Source organism: Erpetoichthys calabaricus, chromosome 5 (assembly GCF_900747795.2).
Source record: "Erpetoichthys calabaricus chromosome 5, fErpCal1.3, whole genome shotgun sequence".
NCBI classification, from domain to species: domain Eukaryota; kingdom Metazoa; phylum Chordata; class Cladistia; order Polypteriformes; family Polypteridae; genus Erpetoichthys; species Erpetoichthys calabaricus.
The window spans coordinates 134120885-134147573 of NC_041398.2; the positions used below are offsets into that span (position 1 = coordinate 134120885).

The following is a 26689-nucleotide window of genomic DNA, read 5'->3' on the forward strand; positions in this document are numbered from 1 at the left end:
GTTCAGAATGGAAGATGGGGTATACATTTAGCAAGCTAAAACAGAACAAAGCAAATCATGTCTTAATGCAGGGGTCCCCAACTCCAGTCCTAGAGGGCCCCAGTGGCTGCAGGTTTTCATTCTAACCCTTTTCTTAATTAGTAACCTGTTTTTGCTGCTAATTAAATTCTTTTGAATTCATTTTAATTGACTTGCTCTTGAAGACTCCAACCCCTTCTAATTAATTTTCCTTAATCAGAAGCCAAACAATAATGAGATACAAAATTAGCCAAAACATGACCAGCAAACTGGTGTTGATCATACAATATCTGAAAATAAAGAAAGATGAAGGTCTCAGGAATGTTGATCTTCTCAGGTCCTCAAAACATTTTAACAGTGCTCTTAGAAAAGAGAAAATCAACCATTTTGGAAACGTCTGCTATTGCACAATGAGAGCAGCAACAAGCCATGGAATTAAAGAACGGGTTTAATTAACGACAAGAACTGGCACCTCATTAAGAAACTGGTTGGAGTGAAACTGGATGGCGTTTCAGACCCTGACTTAGTTGGTCTTCTGTTGGCTCCCTCACTTCATATTTCTGTTTGGGTGCCTGTAAGAAAGTTAATGCTTTAAGTAAAACTCATAGTTGTGTTTGCTTAATTTGAACAGAATAGTATTTTCTCTCATAGCTATAGATTATGATATACCCTTTACCCCCTGTAGTTAACGTAGAACCTTCTTGGCTATTTCTGTATTACAGTGTGTTAATTAAGTCAGTGTGGAATTAGACTCATTGCTATCATGGACTTGTAAGCCCATTTGCAGTTTGTCAATTTGATAGGCACACAGTTTTCTGACCGTTTAGAAATAGTTTGACGGTATCAGCAAACAGAGAAATGATCAGGGCCACTTAAGGAAAGAAATGACGAAATTTAGGGGAACAAATTAAATTGACAGGAAAAGGAGTTCAATTAGCAGCAAAAACTGGTCAGCAGTTGAGAAAAGGGTTAGAATGAAAACCAGCAGCCACTGCGATCCTCCAGAACTAGAGCTGGAGACCTCCACCTTAATCCATTCTGAATTAATTCTCATCATATGCCTGGCACTTTCTTTGCAAAACAAATGTCATGCTACATAGAACAATCTGAACCAACTAAAATTTAACCAAAATCTGCGTGTGTACAAAACTTAGCCCAGCTTCCCCTTAGCTATAGAGGGCCTACTCCAACCACCCAACTTCTAACCCTAATTCCTCCTTTTCCAATAGTTAAAATCTCCCATTAGCACAGGGCTTTCTGTGTTTGTTTAAAGGGTGGTACACAAATGAGCCCTAAATGAGGCTCTTACAAAAATCAAACCAAAGCCAAGATTTACTTGCATTTCAAACTCCTGCTCCTGTAAAGCAGATGAAACAGAATAAAGTAGGTCAATAAAAATACATTTAAGCCCTAGGCTACATATTGCATTACAGACAACATGAGTGTATCGAATTTAGATTGACCCAGTTTTTACTTGAGTTTAAATTAACTATTTATCTAATGATCTACTATTGATCCACTTGTGTTCGTCATTGAAATGCATGTTGTCCTGTTTTATATGATTTTAAAAGTATTATATTCAATGTTTAAAAGGATGCTGTATCATTTTTAATATTTTAACCAAAATCAGGATGGTCCATAACCACCCTTTTGGTTATCCCACTTCTGGAATCAAACCCCAGGCCTTGTTCTCACAGTTGACAACCTAAAATATGATGTCCTATAGCCCTGGCCATGGCTGTTCGTTTGTCTGTCCAGGATTTTAAATCACCTGTAGCTCACAAATTGTTTGACCTATTGACCTGAAATTTGGTACACATATACAGTGCATCCGGAAAGTATTCACAGCACATCACTTTTCCACATTTTGTTATGTTACAGCCTTATTCCAAAATGGATTAAATTCATTTTTTTCCTCAGAATTCTACACACAACACCCCATAATGACAACGTGAAAAAAGTTTACTTGAAGTTTTTTGCAAATTTATTAAAAATAAAAAAATTGAGAAAGCACATGTACATAAGTATTCACAGCCTTTGCCATGAAGCTCAAAATTGAGCTCAGGTGCATCCTGTTTCCCCAGATCATCCTTGAGATGTTTCTGCAGCTTAATTGGAGTCCACCTGTGGTAAATTCAGTTGATTGGACTTGGACATGATTTGGAAAGGCACACACCTGTCTATATAAGGTCCCACAGTTGACAGTTCATGTCAGAGCACAAACCAAGCATGAAGTCAAAGGAATTGTCTGTAGACCTCCGAGACAGGATTGTCTCGAGGCACATATCTGGGGAAGGTTACAGAAAAATTTCTGCTGCTTTGAAGGTCCCAATGAGCACAGTGGCCTCCATCATTCCGTAAGAAGAAGAAGTTCGAAACCACCAGGACTCTTCCTAGAGCTGGCCGGCCATCTAAACTGAGCAATCGGGGGAGAAGGGCCTTAGTCAGGGAGGTGACCAAGAACCCGATGGTCACTCTGTCAGAGCTCCAGAGGTCCTCTGTGGAGAGAGGAGAACCTTCCAGAAGGACAACCATCTCTGCAGCGATCCACCAATCAGGCCTGTATGGTAGAGTGGCCAGACGGAAGCCACTCCTTAGTAAAAGGCACATGACAGCCTGCCTGGAGTTTGCCAAAAGGCACCTGAAGGACACTCAGACCATGAGAAAGAAAATTCTCTGGTCTGATGAGACAAAGATTGAACTCTTTGGTGTGAATGCCAGGCGTCACGTGTGGAGGAAACCAGGCACCACTCATCACCAGGCCAATACCATCACTACAGTGAAGCATGGTGGTGGCAGCATCATGCTGTGGGGATGTTTTTCAGCGGCAGGGACTGGGAGACTAGCCAGGATAAAGGGAAAGATGACTGCAGCAATGTACAGAGACATCGTGGATGAAAACCTGCTCCAGAGCGCTCTTGTCCTCAGACTGGGGCGACGGTTCATCTTTCAGCAGGACAACGACCCTAAGCACACAGCCAAGATATCAAAGGAGTGGCTTCAGGACAACTCTGTGAATGTCCTTGAGTGGCCCAGCCAGAGCCCAGACTTGAATCCGATTAAACATCTCTGGAGAGATCTTAAAATGGCTGTGCACCGACGCTTCCCATCCGACCTGATGAAGCATGAGAGGTGCTGCAAAGAGGAATGGGAGAAACTGGCCAAGGATAGGTGTGCCAAGCTTGTGGCATCATATTCAAAAAGACTTGAGGCTGTAATTGCTGCCAAAGGTGCATCGACAAAGTATTGAGCAAAGGCTGTGAATACTTATGTACATGTGATTTCTCAGTTTTTTTATTTTTAATAAATTTGCAAAAACCTCAAGTAAACTTTTTTCACGTTGTCATTATGGGGTGTTGTGTGTAGAATTCTGAGGAAAAAAATTAATTTAATCCATTTTGGAATAAGGCTGTAACATAACAAAATGTGGAAAAAGTGATGTGCTGTGAATACTTTCCGGATCCACTTTATACTACGTGATGTCTACTAGCTTTCGGGTGATGATTGACCTCCAAGGTTAATCCTCTTTTTATTTTTATTTTATTGTAGAATCAACTCTCGGCAGCGGGCAGCAGGGTGGCTGTGCGGCGCATGCATACGGACACCATTCTCATCCCTACCACCTTCGCCGTCACTTCCCCTACCTCTTCATATCTTGAATCATTCTTGTGGCAGATTGAAGACTTAAGTGCCAGCTTAAGTGAAAAATTAAAGAAAACATACTAAGTAATTGCAACACAAACACTGACTTAATCAGTTTCAACGAAAGAAGAGAAGAAGCGGGCTGCTTGGGTGGAGAGAAGAAGAGCTGCTCAGGAAGTAGCAAGCGCATCAACCTCTGAGCAAACGAATGCTAAACGTACAGAGACAGAGCATAAAAACTATGCATGCTCAAGTCAAGTGTATTCACTGCACGCTATCGTGCAGTGCACCGTTACTGGTATTTCCATATTTACATAATACATTTTGGAATTTATAACAATTCTATCAAAATTGTGTTTGCTTATTTTCTTTATCCAGTACCAATCCCTCCGGAATGGCCTCATACACCATAGCAGATATTCATTTTACCTTCCAAGTTGGTCTTCATCAAAAAATGTATGAAACACCACCACACTGATGTACAGTCTCCTCTGCACTTCTTCAACAGCCTTATCATGACAGCCCGGGTCCATGAAAACTGAAATCATCTCAGCCAGTGGGTGAATCAGCCCAGAACAGGGGTAGGCAACGTCGGTCCTGGTGAGCCGCAGTGGCTACAGGTTTTCATTCCAACCCAACTGCTTAATTAGAAACCAATCATTGCCAATCTCAGACCTTATTTAATTTTATGGCTTGTTAGTCTGTGCAATGTAAGGCTCTTATATCGTAGATTTTTTTCCTTTCCAAGGATATCATCCAAATGATATGAAGCCTAAAACAGATCATTTTCAGTCTGTCACATTTTTCTGTTAAGTGTTTTATTAAATCAAACAGTGCATGATGAACACACACAGATGTAATTGGAAAAAAGCTAGCTGGAGAACTGCTGGCTGCTTTGTCTTTTACATCTTATTGCTAATAAGGAGCAATTAAAACACTGAATGCAGCAGTTTAAGATTGAAATAAGCAATTAAGGTTGGAGAACCTTAACAAGCGAGACCACTAAAATGAAGCATCAAAATGTCACTTAAGCAATATGTGCTTCATCAGCAATAATTGAGTTCTCGTTAAGGAACCGGGTTGTAACAAAAACCTGCACATACTGCGGCTCACCAGGACCGACATTGCCTACCCCTGGCCCAGAAGAAATGTTTGACGAGTGTGTGTCTGGGGAGTGATAACTGCTAGGCCGCCTCGTGTTAGCATAACAGACTTCAACAGAGTGTAGAAGTTCTCTGCTTTACGGACAAGCACATACAAGCCATTATTTTTGTAACATTGCCATCACATAACCTTCTTTAAACTGTGTACAGATATAAACCCCATTTCGATCAGGTTTGGATAGAAATTAATAGGACTTATAGAATTTTTAGACTTGAATGATACTAATAAGTTCATACTTTGGGCTCTGAGAGGGAAAGAATTTAAATGTATCAACACAGATGGACTTTGCCAGTAAGCTTTTTAGCTAATTACGACAAAATGATGGCGCTCATGGCCACCGTTTTGAAGCTCAAACTAGATGACCTGAAGAAAGCATGCAACCCACTACATTATGTCTAGACAAGACCCTCTGAGTTGGTGCACGATACGTTTTAAAGTGATGATGCTAGGATTGATGCTCTGCATTTCCAATGGGTTTTCTCAGTTGCTGGTGGCAATTCTTGAAAGTTAAAGCCTCAGTGAAACTACCTGATCAGTCCAACTTGCTGTCATTTCCTTTATTAACTTCTATTAGGGGTGGTGGGTGCTCAGGGGGTTAAAGGAAACTCCACCCAACAATGATATTTCGATCACTTGTTTGTAGTGATGGCCAAGAAAAATGTTAATCTTATGTTTTCATGAAGAAGAGGAATTACAAAGTTTATAATACAATGGGCTTCAATGGAGACACATGGAGGGAGGAGGCAATAACAGCAGCAAACAATTTTAAATTCTCCATGAAACCACATTGTCAGTGCACTTTTTTTTATTCTTCATAAGTCAGACCCCTCAATGCTCTTTTTTTATATAAAAAAACCATCTTTTTTTACCAGGGGTCTCATTTATAAAACTTTACGTGGATTTGAATGTGAAAATGTGTACACCAGACAAGAAGAAAATGTGAACTGCAAAAAAAAAAGAAAGTCTGATTTATAAAATCAGGCACATTATGCACATTTTAAGCAATTTATCCTTTATAAATCATAGTATGTAAATATATATATATGTGCACACTTCCAGACCCCAGCCTTGCTGCCACCCTGAAACAACCATATAAAGACAATGCTAAAAAAAAACAAAAAAAAAAACTCTGTACACATTTAATCACAATATTGCAGGACTTTGATTAGTTGGTAGAGCAGCCCCCCAGCTTAGACATCGAGACGTCAAAGTCCTATGTGACAGCCTGTCCTCTGTGTTCTGTCGGAGAAGGGCAAAAGGTGCCAGCCTCTGAATGGGTAGGCACTATCACCTGGCACATGTAATGATCTGATTGATGTTACAATGAAAAGTATAGTCAACTGTATATGAAAAACTGAGGGTTCAGCCAGATACAGTATTTTAGTGTCAAAGCCAGCCATCATGCCCACTGTTTTCCGGTGCTATTTTGCTTCAAAATAAACAAAGTATGGAATCACAGATGGCTTGTGCATTCCTGGAAAGTAACTGTTTACAGTTAGCAAAAGCAGCCTCCTTCTCGCTAGGTGCCCTTATTGAAATGAGTGCAGTAAAGTGCTCCAATTACGTTAGAAAAATCATACATGGCTGCAAATTGCCTTATGTTGGCAGAAACGTGTTATGTTTTATGTATGTACACTCACGTCATACAAAAACAAAGTAGGACCTAGTCATTTCTCTGGGAGCTAGCTGGCCGACAACAGGTAGTCCCATATAAACTGATAAAACAACATAAATAAAATTATTCAGGGAAAATATTCAGCATTGGTCCATATTTATAACTTTTGAGGTTTAACAAGTTCCTCAGGTCAATGGCTCGGTGATATGAATTATACATGTGAGTGGTCAATTAGTTGGTTTAGCAGTATTTCACTGCTTAATCAAGCGCGTCTACATTTCTCAGTTTCTCCGAAATACCACAGATGCATGGGCCAGAGCGGCCATGAATATCTGCATGCTTTCATGTCAAGTCTTCTTTTGTAAATCCCGACATTTGCGAGGAAAGGTGCGTTCACACATTTTGATCCTCTTTTTCTTTTATAAATCTAAGCAATGGTCTTTTGTTTGTAAACTCCATACTGGACTTTTTAGAAATACAGTATAACTACTGGATATGTCCTTTTTAGTATCATAAAAAAATACAAAACTACAGAGGCCAAGAAGGCCTCCACACCATTCCCTCTCACCTCCCCAAACAAGGTTGAGATGCAGTACTTGAGACTTGCAGTCACTTAACATTCCAGACAGTTATGTACAGAAGAATTAGTCAATTATCTATTGTATTTCTGTATGTCTATTATGCTAAGTGAAACAGTATTATTCCAGACATTATCAATTTAAAAACAAAATTAATTTATTTAAAAAAGACATTTTCATATTTAATAAAAGAATAAACTTTTTTCATTCTCAGTATGCAAGAAAGAGATTGTCCTTGATGTATTCTGTCACCTTTCATCCTTCTCTGTATTCAATCTGTAAAATGAGACGCTCTCAGTCTGGCCAGATATGCAAGGCCAAAGCATATTCATAACTGGTGTGTATGAGAATTAATGCCATTATTTGTATCTTTTGTGCCATTTTGTATTGCTATTGCATGTTTCTGTTCTAATGGGATGCACCATTTCCTATATAGTTTCTAGATTTTAACCAGAGAAAAACTGAAGTTTTGATTTTTGGTCCTTCCGAGGTTTCTGGTATGACCGCTAGTAGTCTTGGTCCAGTGGAATAGTACTGGACATCATCACCTAGAAATGGGGGTGTTACTTTTGACAGCAGTCTTAAACTGGACAAACAGATTCAACTGGAAAAAGCAGTTTTTAACAACAGAATTTGACTGTTGGCAAAGGTAAAGCCTTTTCTTTGTTTTTCTGACTTTGAGAAGGTCATAGATGTTTTTATTTCATCCTGCCTGGATTACTGTATTTCTCTCTACACAGGGGTCAGGCAGTCCCTTCTGTATTGCTTATAGCTCATTCAAAATGCAGCTACTAGGCTTTTGATGAAGACTTGGAAGCATGCACACAATACTGGCCTCTCTTCATTGGCTACGTGTTAATTTTAGAATCAAATTTAAGCTTTAAGATGCTTGTTAATAAATCTTTAAATGGTTTAGCACCAGTACAGTATATCATACCAATCGTCTTAAACCATTTGTCCCGTCTTGGTCTTTAAGATCATCTGACCAGTTGCTACTAATGGTACCTCAGACAAGACTGAAGCATAGGGGTGATCGTGCATTTGCGCTGGCTGTTCCACGGCTCTAGAACGACCTACTGCTGCAGATTAGATCTGCTCCGAATTTGAACATTTTTAAATCCAGATTGAAAACATATCTTTTTTCCCTGGCTTTTAATTCAAATTAAAAGGTTTGCTGGTTTATATTTTATGTATTGGATTATACATTTGATTCTATTATTTACTGTATAACAATATTAATAACTTGTCAACAAAGCAGACATTCCATTGTTATTCAGTAAGTTAGAATATTGTACCGGTGTAGGAGATAATCAACGGCTAAGATGCTACTGTTATTAGGACTCTTACAATATAATTATGTTTTTCTGCTGCCCCTAAAGTATGCATTGTTTAATATATGTAAAACATTTTGCAATAAAACCTTTAGAGATTCTCGTTTTGGTAATATCTGTATATGTCTGAGTCAAATACAATCATTGATTAAAATATTTTTTCTACTAAATGTAAGTTAGAGACTTTGCAGAAACAAACTGGTTAACTTTCCTAATATTTCTTTACTAATCTACTGCCGATGTTTTACTCTTTAGCTTCAATACAGTTATCATTTAAAGCAATGTACAAAAATAGTTTAATACAGCATCAAGAACACAATCTTTCAATTATATTTTCAGATAATAAAAGAAAACAAACTTTAAATAAAAAAGTCTCAATATACATAAAAACACTGTTCAACTTAGCTCAAAAGTACACACACTACACATCACTTTTTACTGAAGATTGTCAAAAACGTACCCAAACAAGACTGCACCTTTAAGGCATTTTGTCAGGCACCTGCTTCTTTGGGTCATCTGTTCTGAGGATGTTCCCTGCTTAAAAATAATAACTAAGACACATTTGGTAAACTGGCTGTGAAGCTGAATGACAAGCATGTGAATATTTATAATACATCTGGAATATTAAAAAAGACTACATATAAGAAAACAATTCTGAAGCCTTTATTTACAAAAGCTTTAAAAACAAATGCCCTTTCTTGACAAATTTCTTTTCTTTTTTTTTTTTTTTAAAAGGGACAATCAAATTACAAATGGGTTCTGGAAAGGGGGAAAAAACGGATTGGTGGTAAACTGAGGATTCTGAAGAGTTTCCTGTTCATCCCTGGTGGTATACATACAACATTCATGCAATCCACATTTTAAAGTAAATGTAATTATTGGTTACATATGAATTTTGAAAAATGCATTTCCATACATGCAACAATACAGGAATAACAGTGGGGGAAAGCATTATAAACAGCACTGCACTTTTTTAGCATTACAAGTAAAAATGATTCCCAGCCAAAATGTCTGCATTAAGATCTGATTAAGATCTGCACTAAGAAATATTGTTTCCTAAATTAATAAAACCTTTTTTAGTAAAACCCTACAAAATGTACAAGTTTATTTTTAAATAATAAAAAATAGATGTTAACTGACAAACATTTGGATTTACCTAATATACCTCTTGTGCAAAGTTCTAGTTTTGTTATGGAAGCATGTATGTAGTTTTTTTTTTTTAGTTATTATTAACCAAACTGATAGAAACACTGACATCGAGGTTTAAATGTGGGGATGAAATGTCAGCACAAAAAAAAAAAAAAAGGAATGAGTACACATGTAGGTGAAAAAGCAGCAGATACAACACAAAATGGGATTTGCTTTTTTTAAGGCAAAACTTTGGAAGATGAATTTAACTAAAACATATTTGAGTTCTCCCTAAAACAAATCGAGGGGCAGAGAATGGTTAAGCAGAATGAAGAAAATGGCCACAAAAGTAGATAAAATACAGAATGTAGGCTGATGTATAAAGTGCATATTTGCATGGTCCTCCTTTCTGAAAAACTAAAAGATAACACTTTTTTTAAGTGCTACACATGAAATGAAATGAGTGAACAGCCAATTTATAATGATTGCCAAACTAGAGAAATCTGAACCAGATGGAAATCAAGGTATTAGCAATTTGCTATCTTCCTTTCAAAATACATTTGAATACCTATGAACAAATAACAAAGTTTACTTTCCGTCTTTCTTTGCAATAAAGTCTGCAGCAGTAAAATAATTGTAATTCGTCTTGCTGTTTAACATTCTAAAAAGAAAGAAAGGAAAGAGAATATGCAATGTTATAAACAAAAGGCCTTATTTTCGCATCCTCCAGAAATAAAGTTAAAATGAAATGAGCGAAATGCAGCCTTGTAAGTGTAAATCCATCATGTCATGATTGTTGTTTGTTAGCCTCTTCCTCATATGCATTGCCAGTGCCATTCTGAACATAGGATGAACCTGAACCAAGACCATATAAATGGCCACAGTACTTTGCATCATCAATATGATCCTCAAAGAACATCTGAAAAAGGACAAAAAAGTACAGTTACTGCATGTTTCATACTAAGCTTACATAACTGTATAAGGCTTAGCCGACACAAATATACAGTTAAACTAAATAGGTATGAACTGCTTGCAGAGGAAGCAGACATTTTACATTCCTTTATTTTGCATTCATCTGAGAATATAAAGCAGCATGTTTGTGATGGATGTTCTGCTTTTTTGCAGAATATTACATAAATCTTGTCCTTTATTACTACTTATGTCCCCAACTAACTAAACATATGTATGAAAAACATACCATGAGTTTCCACTTGTTACATTAATCTACTGCTATATACAACAGATTACAACAAAAATTAAAAAAAAATCGAAATGAAATAATGAAACACACATAAAAAAAATCAGTCAATACGCCCTGAGCACAAAACCTTTTATCACTTCTGCAAAAGACTCAAAATTACTCAAGTATTTTCAATGCACATTTAGTGAAATGAATCAATGTGCAAATATTTGTGGCTTGCAATAGTTAAACTCCTAATTGTGCCAATAAAAACCAAGAATACTCACTGCATTGATGAGCCTTATTAGATTACAATTAATATTGTAATTGTATTGTATGAAATTAATGCAGCCTCAGGTTGCAAAAGCAGTGCATTGCTATCTACCCAAATTGCCAAAACATTTTTAAAACAAAGAATACACTTTTTGTCAGTTTTAATGGATACTGTACTTCTGGATACTACACACAAACCGTATCAAGGCTAAACAAATAAAGTATAAAACACCTAAGCTGTATGCATTTTTTGGTTTTTATGTTCAGCATTTTTTATGTGTTCTAATTTAACTATCCTGTATTTGTAATGTTGTATAGTGTATTGTGCTTGTAAGTGGAAATGCACTTAATATAAAACATAAGAAATAAAGTGAACTAAGTTTCTTTTTTTTCCATTTTGTAATACCGTGTGAACATTTCTTGTAGTAAAATGGGCAAAAACCAGGGCAGAATGAGTCTGTCTTAAAAATAAGAATCTATGAAGAGGATGGTACATCTGACAAGTTTACCTCATAAAAGAAGAAAAAAAGCTGAAGACACAGTGAAAAATGTACAGCAAAATGCATGAAAGACTATTCACTTTCTAATTTAATTCTTTTATATTTTTGGGTGGTGGGGCTTAACCTCTAAGTCAGTGATTTCCAACATGGGGTGCAATTTGATTTTTTTAGGGGGGCAATTCGAGAATTTAGGTATGTTAATTTATAAAATGAAAAAACAGAAATTCACTGTTAAAAATGATAGAAAAAAATAAAGAAATAATTTTTATTTTTTACAGAGACATTTGAATATTTACTGTATATAAACATAGAAGGGATGGTGAAGAACCCTTTCATTTATGATTTTACAACCGGCTTGGGTTTTTCTACTTCGAAATCATTTTTACCATTAAAATAATATGAATTGTAACAATGATTATAAAATTTTGCAATATACCAAAAATATAAATTGATCAAAACATTACAGAAAAAGCTGTCATTAAATTTATTTTAAATTTATGAATATCATGTCTCTTATTATATGTTTTCAAAACTGTATTTGCTGTATTTTCATATTACTTCATATTATATATATATATATTTTTAACAATTTCTTAGTGATTTCTTTGTCAGTACTGTACTTCAACTATCCTTTCCCTCTTTTGTTTCCATGTTCTTCAGAAGCTTGCTTAGACCAAATTAATGACATTATGGACTTCCTCCACATGAGTAGGAGTTCACTTTTTTTGAATACGTAATAATAAGAATAAGGTATATGTTACAGTGGGGGCCATCATGATTTTAGAGAGGCCTAGGTGGGGCATGAACAAAAAAAACGTTGGGAACCACTGCTCTAAATGGATGTAAGACCTTAAGAATAATCAAATAAAACCACCACAACCACTACGGAGAAAAAACAAACTTGTTTGCCATCTAGTGGCTTAAAACAAAACTAAAACTCAAAATAAGGCTAACTTCTTGGGCATAACACAAAGTTTCAAAGTCCTTAATTAATTCATTCATTATATTAAATAATTTAATTTATTCATTTAAAGCACCCATATAATCAAAATAAATAGTCCCAGGGCCCTGATGTACAAATATTTAGGGAGAATAAAAATCTAATTTTTTAAAAGATGTACAGATCCAGTTATAATTACTGAAGGGTAATTCTTAAATACCTCAGAAAATCTACTAAAATGTTATATTGAGTTTAGTTATATAATAATAATCTTAATATGCTTGTTTGATTAAACATATCCTTTAAATCAACACATATTGAAAGTTGTCATATTTCCTCTTCACCTTGTGCAATGTTCAAGAATTAAAGAATGCATTAACACGAGACAAGATTTGGCCCTGCTTATAAAATTGTGTTCTCTGTAATATGAATCGATAATGTACATCATTATAATCACTCAAGGAAAGGAGAGTGATGTAAAAATACATTAAAAAATAAAACAGAACATGTGTTGGATTACCGAGTGTCACTACAAGTGTAGAGAGATTGAAGAATGCATATATTTCTGGGAGACATGTTTATCAAAAACATACAATCAGGTCCATACCAGAATGAAATGAATGACATTTTGGAAAGGACTACAAAAAGTCTAGACTAGAATAATGCTGACGTACTGTAGCAGGACCTCAAACATAGTGCTGTAATATACTGATCAAAAATTTAATAAAACTACACCTGCGTGGTTAGGCACAGAAAGGGACTACTACTCAAAATAATCTTTGTATGGATTGCTCTGTGCTTTCGTCACCACTAATTATCATCATTGGATGAAACGGGGGGTTGGGTGGGCTGACAAAGATGCAAATGTTTGGCAAAATTTAAAAGAGAAGTTGTTTTAATGTCTTAATGAGTTCTTACTTTTTTTATTTTATCCTTCAATTAAAATAGACACTTCTTGTCAGATATATTTATTGATCATCAAGGGGAAATTTACATATGGAACCAATGAAGCACATGATAAGGCAGAGAAGCTTATGTGTTGCCCCTATACACAATAAAAATCAACACCTTATTTAACCTATGCAGTATTCAACAAACAGAAGTCTCAATGGACTGTGATATTCAGAGGTAATGATAATGGATTTATATACAGTATTTTGAACTATGTTGCCCCAAAATGTAATCTTTCAGCAAAACTCTTTTATAGGCAAATCAGAAGCAGTGACAAAAGCAAACTACCCACATTCCCTCATTTTTCATCTGTTATGTACCCTTGGGGTGATACTGGCTAGTTTGGACGAAGACTGACAGCATCTCCCAAGAATATCAAAACATCTCAAGGTACGATGGCAAGGGGATCTTTAAATCAAAATGTTACAAATGGAACCTAGCCTTTCATAAAATAGATTCTAGTTCAATATGCACTAAAGCTCACCACAGTTCCACTAAAAATTGTGCATTGTTTACAAATACTGTATCTTGTCATATCACTTGGTCACATTTTGGGAATGACATACTCTTTAAATTGTTTTGGGCCAAAATATCTGTTCACCTCTCAGACAGCCTTGAATTTAAAATCACTACTAACACCTTAGCAACAATTTTCCAAGCAATGCAAGATGTGATAAAGGCATTAACATACTATTTACACAAATACATATTTGTCTCAACTGAAGAATTCCAGTCAACTTTCTGTAATTCAGTGTGAAACATTTTTTTACATTAAATCAAGCAGGAAAAAATCAAGTTAACTTTATGATGATCTGTTCAGAATTCTTTCACAATATGGCAAGAACTCATGATGTAATCATGCAGGGCTTGTGCAGTGATGAACCTTTATTTTATTTACATAAATTATTGTATTTATGTTCTTTTCATTTGATAGGATTATGTTTTGTTATTATGTTGTGGTTGTGTAAAAAAAAATCCCAAACTACAGTGCAATGTCTTTAATGACAAAGCCGCACAACCACCAATTTAAAATGTAAGCATCCATAGAAGATTTAAAGGTTTACAAGCAATCGGATTGGTATTAAAAAAGAGAGAGAGAGCTGCTGTCTACTACATTTGAGGTGTTAAGAACAGTTGCTGAGGAATATTCAGAGCCATCCCATCAGACTGAAAGGTTCAATTGTGGCTTCTCCCACCTACACCTGCAAACTATATGCCTCATCTCCCATTCAGGGTACTTTAATCATACCACCTATCTACTCCTCTAAGGAAAATTCCATAAACAGACCCCCGACAGTATTATCAGAAAGGCTATGTAAAAGATATACTGCCAACAGTCATTACATAGTGGACAAATTAAGTAGTCTATCAGACCTTTAGTACTGTTAAAGTTAGTCTGACTGGAAATTTTGTTACCTTAGTGTAGCACACTACCACCAATTGAAGGCCCTGGGGTCATGTCACATTCTTTTGATGAATCCTCTCAAAAAATGCACAGTTCATTGTTTTCTCAGTGATGGCGTCTTGATCAGGTTCTTTTCCAGCAAAGAATCCCTTATCGTGACCATATTTGACAATGGTAGTGGGTATGCGTATAGCGTGAGGATTTTCTCCACAGAAAGGAGTACAAGATATCCATAAAGTTCCACTTTAACACTAGAATTATCAGAGTCTACGAAAAAACTCGTAGATTCGGCCCACCTTAAAACCGTTCTCACCTCTCTTTAGTCTTCTAAATGTGCCGATTAACACAAGCAGCAAGCAGTCGGGTATTCCATCCCCCACCGCCGCAGAACGTTCACTAAGTTTTCCCAGCTCATGCCTTGTTTGATTATCTGGGAGTGACTGAAGTGCTGGAGTTTTAGAGTGGAAATGATAGATCGCTATTTGGAACACACGCATTTCATGTGTGTGCCGTTTCTACAGTAATCTGTGTAAACCCATTTTTAAAACAGAAACATTTTTCATATTTTAGTAGTAAATGACAAAATGTAGGCATAAACTATATAATGTATGAAGCCTGAAGTCCAAAGATCAAGTAAATACTTTCACAAAAGATTCAAATAATAGACAACAGCTTCATTGGCATAGCGGTAAGATTTGCTGACTTGTAATCAAGAGTCCCTGGTTCGATTCCCACTCACTCCTATATTTGCCATTTTCAGTAGTGAGCTGCCCCTTTTGTTAATATTATACAGTACACACATACATTTGGTTTGCGTCTGTAACACACGGTGTGCATTTACATGACTTGTAAAAGTTACCGGTTTTTTTTTTTTTTAAACTTTTATTCTCTCTAAATCACGATCACGATACATACTACCGCCCACCAACTCAGGGATCTGACGCTGTTATTTTTCATTTGAAACGGAATAACTGGAGATGTGAGTGGTGTTTTGAGACAATGGAACTGGACATTCTCTCATCTGGAGGGATAAAAGCTGACACACAAACGCTGGCGAATCTGCCTTCTTCGTATCTCACCGTCACTTGATTTTTTTTTATTTTTTTATTCGGTTTTATTGAGTGTTCCTGCTCATGCTGAATTAGTGTGCACCTTATGGTGTATGATGTCAAAAAAACACAGACGTAGGTATATATGATATTTGGAATTATTCGTTTTATGACCTTATATTAACATTATTCATATTCATTCGCATAATATCTTGCGGTCTGTAATCAGTGACTGCATGTTTTTTTCCCCCAATCTTGCCAGTCCCCACATGTTGCTGTATGCGGTTTCTTTTGTACTCCAGGACTTGCAGAGGATAGAATAGTACAGAGCAGTAAGTTCAGCGCTATATGCAATCATCAGATTCAAATGTTAACTGTTCACACACACGCAAGGATCGTCTTTCCTACATTTACAATGTGTGTACCTGTTACAATGTACACGCTTCTCTCTATGCTGTGGTTCCTATTACACACCTGAAAGAAAGAGACAATATATGTGAAAACATCATCGCACTAATGCAATATTATTTGAAAACGAACAGTATCAGATCGAGTGTGGATTTATGTTGCCGCTATTACTGAAAGAAAAAAAAGATCAACATGTGCGTTGATCCTGCAGCATTGAATGAGCTCACGCGAAATAACCCCAATCCCCCTGATCTGACTCTAAGAAACAGCGCAAGTACAGACGCAAACCAAGTGTGATCAAGAGTCCCTGGTTCGATCCCCACTCACTCCTATATTTGCTGTTTTCAGTAGTAAGCTGCTCTTTTTGTTAATATTATACATTACACTGGCGTCCTTCAACATCTGCAATAAGATGCTGCAGATTTTCTATCAGACAGTTGTGGCGAGCGCCCTCTTCTACGTGGTGGTGTGCTGGGGAGGCAGCATTAAGAGGAAAGACGCCTCACGCCTGGACAAACTGGTGAGGAAGGCAGGCTCTATTGTTGGCATGGAGCTGGACAGTTTGACATATGTGGCAGAGCGAAGGGCGCTCAGCAGGCTCCTATCAATTATAGAGAATCCACTGCATCCACTAAATAGTATCATCTCCAGACAGAAGAGCAGCTTCAGCGACAGACTGCTGTCACTGTCTTGCTCCACTGACAGATTGAGGAGATCGTTCCTCCCCCAAACTATGCGACTCTTCAATTCCACCCGGGGGGGTAAACGTTAACATTTAACATATACAAAGTTACTGTCTTTTTTTCACCTGCATTATTATCATTCTTTAATTTAATATTATTTATTGTATCAGTATGCTGCTGCTGGAAAATGTGAATTTCCCATTGGGATTAATAAAGTGTCTATCTATCTATCTACACACATACACTTGGTTTGTGTCTGTGCTTGCGCTGTTACTTAGAGTCAGATCGGGGGGGGGGGGGGGGGGGTGTTAGAGCGCGTGAGCTTATTCAGTGCAGCAGGAACAATGCACATGTTGATCTTTTTTTTTCTTTCAGTACATGTGCCTTCCCTCTTTATTTATATATCTAGTGACTTTTCTGCCTGTCTGTCTCTCTATTATGAGGTGCTCTGTCTGTTTCTGTGTGTTATGGATCTTAAAAATAACAGTTATAAGGACTCTTGTTCATGTTAATTGCAGTCTCAATTATTAAAAAATATTTTAAAAGGAGCATCCCACATGAAAATATAACGATCTCATTAACTGATAGTACATACCAATTTATAAATTTTATGTCCGTTTGAAGTTAAAAACACTTTCTCCTCAACGGGGAATCGAACTCAGTTCTCTGATGGACAGTAAGCCTGCTGCGCTCTGAGACAGCAAATCTTACCGCTACGCCACGGAAGCTATTGTATTGTTCTTGAACCTTTTGTGAAAGTGTTTATTTGATGTTTGGACTTCATGCTGCTTCACACATTCTATAGTTTATGCCTACATTTTGTAAAATTTATTACCAAAATACGAAAAAGTTTCTGTTTTAACAATGTGTTTACACAGATTACTGTAGAAACGGAGCACACATGAAATGCGTGTGTTCCAAATAACGATCTATTATTTCCACTCTAAAACTCCACTTCACCCCCAGATAATCAATCAAGGCATGAGCTGGGAGATGCTCGTGCACGTTCTAAGTCGGTGGGGGAATGGAATAGCCGTCTGTTTGCAGCTTGTTTTTATCGGCACATTTAGAGGACAAAGGACACTGGTGGAGAGGTGCATATGGTTTTAAGGTGGGCCGGATCTACGAGTTTTTTCATAGACTCAGGTAATTCTAGTGTTAATAAACATATAAAGTGAAAATTGTTCAAGAAATCTTGAGGATCATTTAGGTGCATTTTGGCAAACATAAGACGAACATTCAGGTTCTTATTTGTCAGCAGAGTGTTGCACCTTTTTACATGCATAAAGTGTGTAGCGGTGCCACATAAATATAATATGTTTTTCTGCTGTCGATCGGGTGTTGTGGGGATCTTTCTTACATTCTGAGATTGACAGCAGTGCCCCAGAGGTGGAACTTCCGGTTTCTTGTTTCTTTTTTTTTTTTTCGGGGAGTGATTTCCATAAAGCACACCGTTTAAAAGAGAGGAGAGGAAAAGAAGACGAGGGGGAAAGAAAATCGGAAAAAAAACATATCAGCTACTGCACGGGCCACGTGACGAAGTCCAGGAGCTCCTACAGTCCTGCCAGAAGTGCGGAAGTTATTTTTTTTGGCCGGGGAATTGAACGTTCCACTATTTTCTACAGACTCAGGTGAGCTATATCGAAGGACTTACTGTATTGTATCATGGTGCAAGACTGACTGTATATCTTTTATGGCGAAGATTTGATTGCTGCTAGGAGTCCGCAATTGACAGAACTCCTTGTTTCGCCTGCCGGCATCAGGGGGGACAGAACTGTGGACTTATTTACAATCTCTGGAAGGGGAACTGGGGGAAGGAATATTGTTATTGTATATATACAGTGGGTACGGAAAGTATTCAGACCCCCTTCAATTTTTCACTCTTTGTCATATTGCAGCCACTTTTAAAATCATTTAAATTAATTTTTTCCCTCATTAATGTACACACAGCACCCCATATTGACAGACAAAAAAAAAGAATTTTTGAAATTGTTGCAGATTTATTAAAAAAGAAAAACTGAAATATCACATGGTCCTAAGTATTCAGACCCTTTGCTCAGTATTTAGTAGAAGCACCCTTTTGAGCTAATACAGCCATGAGTCTTCTTGGGAAAGATGCAACAAGTTGTTCACACCTGGATTTGGGGATCCTCTGCCATTCCTCCTTGCAGATCCTCTCCAGTTCTGTCAGGTTGGATGATAAACGTTGGTGGACAGCCATTTTTAGGTCTCTCCAGAGATGCTCAATTGGGTTTAAGTCAGGGCTCTGGCTGGGCCATTCAAGAACACTCAGAGTTGTTGTGAAGCCACTCCTTCATTATTTTAGCTCTATCTTGGTCTCATCAGACCAGAGAATCTTATTTCTCACCATCTCAGAGTCCTTCAGGTGTCTTTTAGCAAACTCCATGCGGGCTGTCATGTGTCTTGCACTGAGGTATGTGTAGAGACAACCAGGCACTGCTCATCACTTGTCCAATACAGTCCCCACAGTGAAGCATGGCGGTGGCAGCATCATGCTGTGGGGGTGTTTTTCAGCTGCAGGGACAGGACGACTGGTTGCAATCGAGGGAAAGATGAATGCGGCCAAGTACAGGGATATCCTGGACAAAAACCTTCTCCAGAGTGCTAAGGACCTCAGACTGGGCCGAAGGTTTACCTTCCAACAAGACAATGACCCTAAGCACACAGCTAAAATAACGAAGGAGTGGCTTCACAACAACTCTGAGTGTTCTTGAATGGCCCAGCCAGAGCCCACATGGGGTGCTGTGTGTACATTAATGAGGGAAAAAATTAATTTAAATGATTTTAGCAAATGGCTGCAATATGACAAAGAGTGAAAAATTGAAGGGGGTCTGAATAATTTCCGTACCCACTGTATGTATATATTTGTAGCACCACATAAGGGTTATTTAGGGTTGGAGGGGGGGTGCATATGTAAGGGGTTGTATTCTTTTTTATGTAATGCATTCCTCATGTGATATTTGAGATTGACTATTAGTTTTTTGTGGGCTATAAATGCTTTGGCATTAGGGGACTGAACTGTGTAGAATAAGGGGTATACGGGAGATTTATTGGGGTGTGATATTGGCCTATCCTTTTATCATCTGCCGTCACTTAGGACGGGTTAGTGGTAGCGATTGTCTCGTGTCAGTGTGCAGGACGAATTGTTACAAGTGTCTTATTCGTAAATGGTGTTGTACTAGGCTGACTGACATCAATATTTTTCTAGATATTTTCAGCATTTTTTTTTCCAAATCGTGCCTCAGTAATCTATAAACTGACATTATGTTCTGATTCATATTAGGATAGACATGTTCACAATCTTTATTCAATTTATTTATATTTACGGTAATACGGAATAATCCTATAGATTATACACTGAATTTAAATTTATTTTAGCAAATTTTATTGCCTTGCTGCACTGCATATGTGTTTGAATTATTGACAAGATATCAGAATACAAGCTATACATCAATAAACAGAATGCATGCTTTCAGCTAAAATGAAGTGAACTCGGCTTCAGAGTATTTCAACTGAAATTGTGATAAAGTTCACTGCACATGGTGTCTTATTATTACAGTAATCCCTCGCTATATCGCGCTTCGACTTTCGTGGCTTCACTCTATCGCGGATTTTATATGCAAGCATATTTAAATATATATCGCGGATTTTTTGCTGGTTCACGGATTTCTGCAGACAATGGGTCTTTTAATTTCTGGTACATGCTTCCTCAGTTGGTTTGCCCTGTTGATTTCATATAAGGGACGCTATTGGCAGATGGCTGAGAAGCTACCCAACCAGAGCACGTATTATGTATTAAATAAAACTCCTCAAATATATTGTGAGCACAGGGGCTGTTCGCACCCCTAGAAGATACGGCCACTCCTCAAAAAACACTGAAAGATTACCTTCACATTGCTCTCTTCCTTGCTGGGCTTAAATGTGGCTGTTTTGTCAAGCGATATGCCTCCTGCATGGTGCTTCGCATACTTAAAAGCTCAAACAGCACGTATTGATTTTTGTTTGTTTTTCTTTGTGTCTCTCTCTCACTCTCTCTGACATTCTGTGCTCCTGACGGAGGGGGTGTGAGCAGGGGGGGCTGTTCGCACCACTAGACGATACGGACGCTCCTCTAAAAAAAATGCTGAAAGGCTACCTTTACATTGCTCCCTTCCTAGCAGCTGCGTTGTCCGGCGGTGCTTCGCATACTTAAAAGCCAAACAGCCCTATTGATTTCTGATTGTTTGCTTTTTTCTCTCTCTCTCTCTGACATTATCTGCTCCTGACGCGCACTCCTTTGAAAAGGAAGATATGTTTGCATTCTTTTAATTGTGAGACGGAACTGTCATCTCTGTCTTGTTATGGAGCACAGTTTAAACTTTTGAAAAAGGGACAAATGTTTGTTTGCAGTGTTTGAATAAAGTTCCTGTCTCTCTACAACCTCCTGTGTTTCTGTGCAAATCTGTGACCTAATCGTGACAATATAAAAATAACCATATAAACATATGCTTTCTACTACTACGCGGATTTTCACCTTTCGTGGGGGGGTGGGGTGGGGGGGGGGGTCTGGAACGCAACCCCCACGATAGAGGAGGGATTACTGTATTCTGAAACACAAAAGCAGCTAATCAAATATCATAGGATGGCTTACCAAATTTCTTAATATGGAGAAACATCTTACCCAAGGAAGCCAGTGCTGAGAGGTTTTTTTTTTTTTGATAATGTACAAAGCACTGTGGCTGCTAATGTACTCACATCTGTGAAATTGGCTTTGATGTCATGTTTCTCTCAAACACTAAATATCAAGGTCAATGACATGTATCTTAACTATAGCAAGAGGCTATGTGGTTCTGCCTAAAACATTGAGACTCTCTGTTTCTTTTTTGTTTTTGTTTGTTTTTTTTTTTTTTTTAAGATATTGTTGTGAGGGCTAACTAATACTTTCCTCATATGGTAATTCACACTTGCCTGACCAAAAATAAAAAATCATGGTACAGTGATCCCTCGCTATATCGCGCTTCGCCTTTCGCGGCTTCACTCCATCGCGGATTTTATATGTAAGCATATTTAAATATATATCACGGATTTTTCGCTGCTTCGCGGGTTTCTGCGGACAATAGGTCTTTTAATTTCTGGTACATGCTTCCTCAGTTGGTTTGCCCAGTTGATTTCATACAAGGGACGCTATTGGCAGATGGCTGAGAAGCTACCCAGCTTACTTTCTCTCTCCCTCTCTCTCTCTCTCTCTCTTGCACTGACGTAGGGGGGTGTGAGCAGGGGGGCTGTGTGCAGCTGCTTCCTGAAGGACATGCTGCACGGAGCTTCGCATACTTAAAAGCTCAAAGGGCACGTATTGATTTTTTTTATCTGTCTCTCTCTATCTCTCTCTATCTCTCTTCCTGCTCCTGACAGAGGGGGTGTGAGCTGCCGCCTTCAACAGCTTTTTACCGGCAGTGCTTCGCATACTTAAAAGCCCTATTGATTTTTTTTTTGACTGCTTGCTTTGCACTCCTTTGAAAAGGAAGATATGTTTGCATTCTTTTAATTGTGAGACAGAACTGTCATCTCTGTCTTGTCATGGAGCACAGTTTAAACTTTTGAAAAAGAGACAAATGTTTGTTTGCAGTGTTTGAATAACGTTCCTGTCTCTCTACAACCTCCTGTGTTTCTGCGCAAATCTGTGACCCAAGCATGACAATATAAAAATAACCATATAAACATATGGTTTCTACTTCGCGGATTTTCCTATTTCGCGGGTGGCTCTGGAACGCAACCCCCGCGATGGAGGAGGGATTACTGTATCAATACAGACAAACACATTTGAAAGGAGGGCTGTTTGCAAATATTTTTTGTGCCTGTGTTAAATGGCATGCATCATAAAATGATACAAATTAACACATTCAAGGTGCAGCAGAAAACACACAAACCGTGCAGCAACTGCTTCAGCTCTGCTTGTAAGCTGCAACATCATGACTGCAGCACTCCACTCACTGGTAGCAACACACACCAGTGTCTCAATGTGCAAAATATGAAGATCATAATTCTTTTTTAAGCAATTACAACTAAATAAATGCAGCAGAGAGATGCTATTTTTTCTATTTTGTGTTCACAGGGGCTAGCCCAGTTCAGCTAGGGGCTAATTTCTGGTTTTGTTTGAGTCAGGTGAGCAAAGGAAGCTCTTGTGAACTTGTTTGTAACACTGCTCCTTCAGCTTCCCTTTGCAGGCTTTGCAACTTTGAAAAGATATGTGATAACAAAAAAAACCTTGTTTCTGCCTCTTTTTAATTTATAAAAGATTTGAAACTGAAAAATATACTCAAGATAAGAAATCAAGTTTGCATAGTTTTAAGATACTGAAACAAAACTGGATTATAAAAGGTTAGATTCTTACAATGTTAATAGCTGAACATTAATGATGATAAACTTTATAATACAGGAATGTACATCAGAGGCTTTGATGGACGTCTTTGAGAAAATATTTTGTGAGTCACATGGTGAGGACATTGTGGGACTCAACCACTGTATCACATATTATATCAAGTTCTGTGTGGATAACAAAGTTCCTACAAAGACAATATGCTGTTTTCCCAACAACAAACCATGGATCATAAAAGACCTAAAAACCAATTGAAGAAGAAGAGGGCCTTCAGGTCTGGAGATAAGAGGGAAATCAAACTGTGCAGTCACAACAATACACACAGCTCTGTAAATGGAAAGCTCACTACAGAGACAAAAATTTTAGCACAAACTATAGCAGAACAAAGTGAAGAAATGTGGAATGGGATGAGGACCATCACTGGCTACAAGTAGTCTATAAAACCTGTAGAAGAAGGGAACAAGAATAGAGCTAATGAACTGAACCAGTTCTTCAAAAGGTTTGACTCACTCTTGTCAGTCCAGGCCTCCCCCAACACTGCTAGCCTTTGTGTGCAAGCTGTGAAGTTTCCAGAATCCAAACTTCCATCATTACCCTGCACGACCTCCCCATACAATGACATCACACCTGTAGTTTTCAGGCCCCTTCCACCTCTTGGACTGTCTTTCTCTGCCAAATACAAAAGGAGAGAGCTGGGGAACCTCTGCATGAACAAGTCTGCAGGGCCAGAAAGAATCAGCCCCAGGGTACTGAAAAAATGTGCCATCCAGCTCTGTGGGGTCTTTTAGCACCTGTTCTCTCTTTTCTTGAGTTCGCAGAAGGTTCTGCAGCTGTAGAAAACATCCTACGCAGTGCCAAACAAAAGGCACTCAAGTAGTCCCAAGGACTTCAGACTTTTAAGAGGGTAGTCCTGAAACTGCTATGATCCCTGGTTTCAGAAAACCTTGTTCCCCTGCAGTTTGCTTATCAGGCACATACAGGTGAGGTATGAAGGGCACTCTGATCTATATGGTCCACACAGCCTACTCTCAATTGGACAAAGCAGATACCATAGTCTGGATAATGTTCTTTTTCCATTTTAGCTGAAAGCACACCATTTTGTCTCATTGACGGAATAAAGCTAAGGACAATACATCTGAACACTCCCAGAATCTCCTGGGTTATGGACTACTTGACCAACAAACAGCAGTTTATGAGGCACACAGACTGTGTGCCAGACATGGTGGCGTGTAACACTGGCACACCAAAAGGAACTGTCAGTCTACATAACACACTTCCAGTATAAAATCATCGCACCTACAGAAATTCTTAGATGACTCCCCCACCGTAGGCTGCATCAATAATAAGGACAGGTCTGAGTACAAGAGGCTTATGGTGGTCTTCATCTTGTGATCCAAATATAACCACCTGCAACTCAACATCAGCAAGACAAAACAATTGGTAGTGGACTTCCGGTGTGCCAAAGAGCCTGATGCCAGTCACCATTCAGGGTGAAGACACTGAAGTGAAGCTGAGCTACAAGTACAAGGGGGTTCAAATAAACAGCAAAGTGAGACTGGTCTGACAATACAGTGGTGCTGTACGAGAAAAGCTAGAGCAGAACAAACATCAGAAAAACTTGCTCCATCACATGAATAACCCTGGACACACTGAAAGCTGTTATGGAGAAGAGGATGGTGGCAAAATTGGATAACATCATGAAAAATCTCCTCTATCCCCTCCAGGAGGCGCTCTCTTGGAGCACTTTTAACCACAGGCTCATTCCAACACACTGTGCTATGCAGAGCCTCTGGGGATCTTTTCTGTTCACTGTTATCAGGCAATTCAGTGCTTCCTCCTGATATCCCAAACTAAATGCTTATACATTAAGCTAATTTTGCAATTTCTTTAAATTTACATTTATTTATCTAATTGATTGCATGGATAACTGGCTTTGCCCTACAGCTACCCAAGTCCATTCCTTACAAAAACTGTCTGTAATCACTGCATACCAACATAGATTTACTTTCAATATACTACAACATTCTTCCTTACAAATAACATATGGAATCCTAACTACACATTATGCTCCAGACAGAATTAAAAAACCCTTGCCTTGGCTAATCATTCCCCTATGGTTTAATGATTATTAAGGGTTTTTAAATATTCTTAAAACACAGCATTTGAAAGTAATGTCTTGGTGGCACCCAAATTACAAAACAATAGGTTAAGACTAGGTTTTATTGTGTTGCAGTGTTAGCATTTCTGCCTTGCAATGAGGATATCAAGGTTCATGTCCCAGTTCCTCCCCAAGTGGAGTTTTTATGTTGTCCCCATGGACTTTATCTCGGGGCCTTGTTTTCCTCAAACCACAATCTAAAGACATGCAGGTTAGGAAGATTGGTAATTCTAAATTAGTGGGTAGGTGTGTGACTGTCTGTATGCTCACCTTGTCCTCTGCCTTGCGCTTACAACACTGCTAAGCATAAAGTGGGTTTAGAAGATGGATGGATGGATAAGGACTGATAGTGCATAAGGAGAAGGATAGGCTGGATTGTAGGTTTATTTCTGGCTGACTAAAGATTGGAAAATTTTCAGAGGCTACTTTACCATTCTGTTAATAGCTAAATATACAGTTTATCATACTGATCAATATTTCTTGCAAAAATAGCAAAAAATAAATAAAATTAGAAAAGCTTTATGTTCCGTATTTCACAACCAGAATAAATAACCCTTCATGTTTATCCAATGAAAATGATTTACTACATGATAATCTGTCATGAACAATACAAGAAAACTAGAAGTTCCAACTTACCTCTCTCATTTTAAAGAAGGCCATGCCCGTAAGTAGAGAGTCTGAGCCAGCTTGGTGCTGCGGCCCTATTCTCTCTAATTCTAACTGCTCTGCAACTTCTTGCAAGCCACCCTTTTTAAAAATACAAAATATGACAATTGATCAGAAAATAAATTGAAGCTTCAAAGAAAAAAAAATCAAACAACTACATTAACAAAGTAAAATTCCACCTTTAAAATGTATCTTACATAATTTATTGATGCAAGAGAGCAGTATTCAAAAATTAAAAATAAAGGTTTTTTGTTTGGTGTCATCCTAAGGTGTCAAGTAATTTTGAGTATGTAGTATAATACGGTAAAAATTCAGATTTAGTTTGAATTTTGCTGCTAAAGTGCAATAAAATAGCCATTTTAAAGGCTTTTCTGATTTAACTACTTTTTAATACAGAATTAAAGAGCAAACTCAAACTAAATGAAGACTAGAAGCAGATCACACCAAAGAGGATATTGCACTCTGGATTCCATCTATGATTTACAGTCCAAATTGGTTATAGTTTTCTAGACTGCTAATGTCACCTGCTACTACAGGTATGCATATGACAAACAGGACCATATTTGAGAACCCCCTACAGTGAATCTATTTAGCTTGAATCCAGAATAAGGAGAAGCCAGGTTT

The 26689-nt window shown here is 37.9% G+C and overlaps 1 protein-coding gene across 7 annotated transcripts in view; it reads right to left on the minus strand.

The window, feature by feature from the left end:
* Positions 1–8989: 8989 nt before the first annotated feature.
* Positions 8990–26689, minus strand: part of cnot7 (CCR4-NOT transcription complex, subunit 7) — a 54071-nt gene continuing 36371 nt past the window's right edge. For 6 of the 7 annotated variants that reach the window (XM_028802048.2, XM_028802047.2, XM_028802050.2 and 3 more), the window contains exons 6-7: positions 26036–26146; positions 8990–10395 (exon numbers count right to left, since the gene is read on the minus strand). In XM_028802048.2, coding sequence (XP_028657881.1) covers positions 10264–10395; positions 26036–26146 — 243 coding nt within the window. In that variant the 3' untranslated portion in view covers positions 8990–10263. The remainder of the gene's footprint in view (positions 10396–26035; positions 26147–26689) is intronic. The other variant, XM_051928652.1, reaches the window with a different exon arrangement.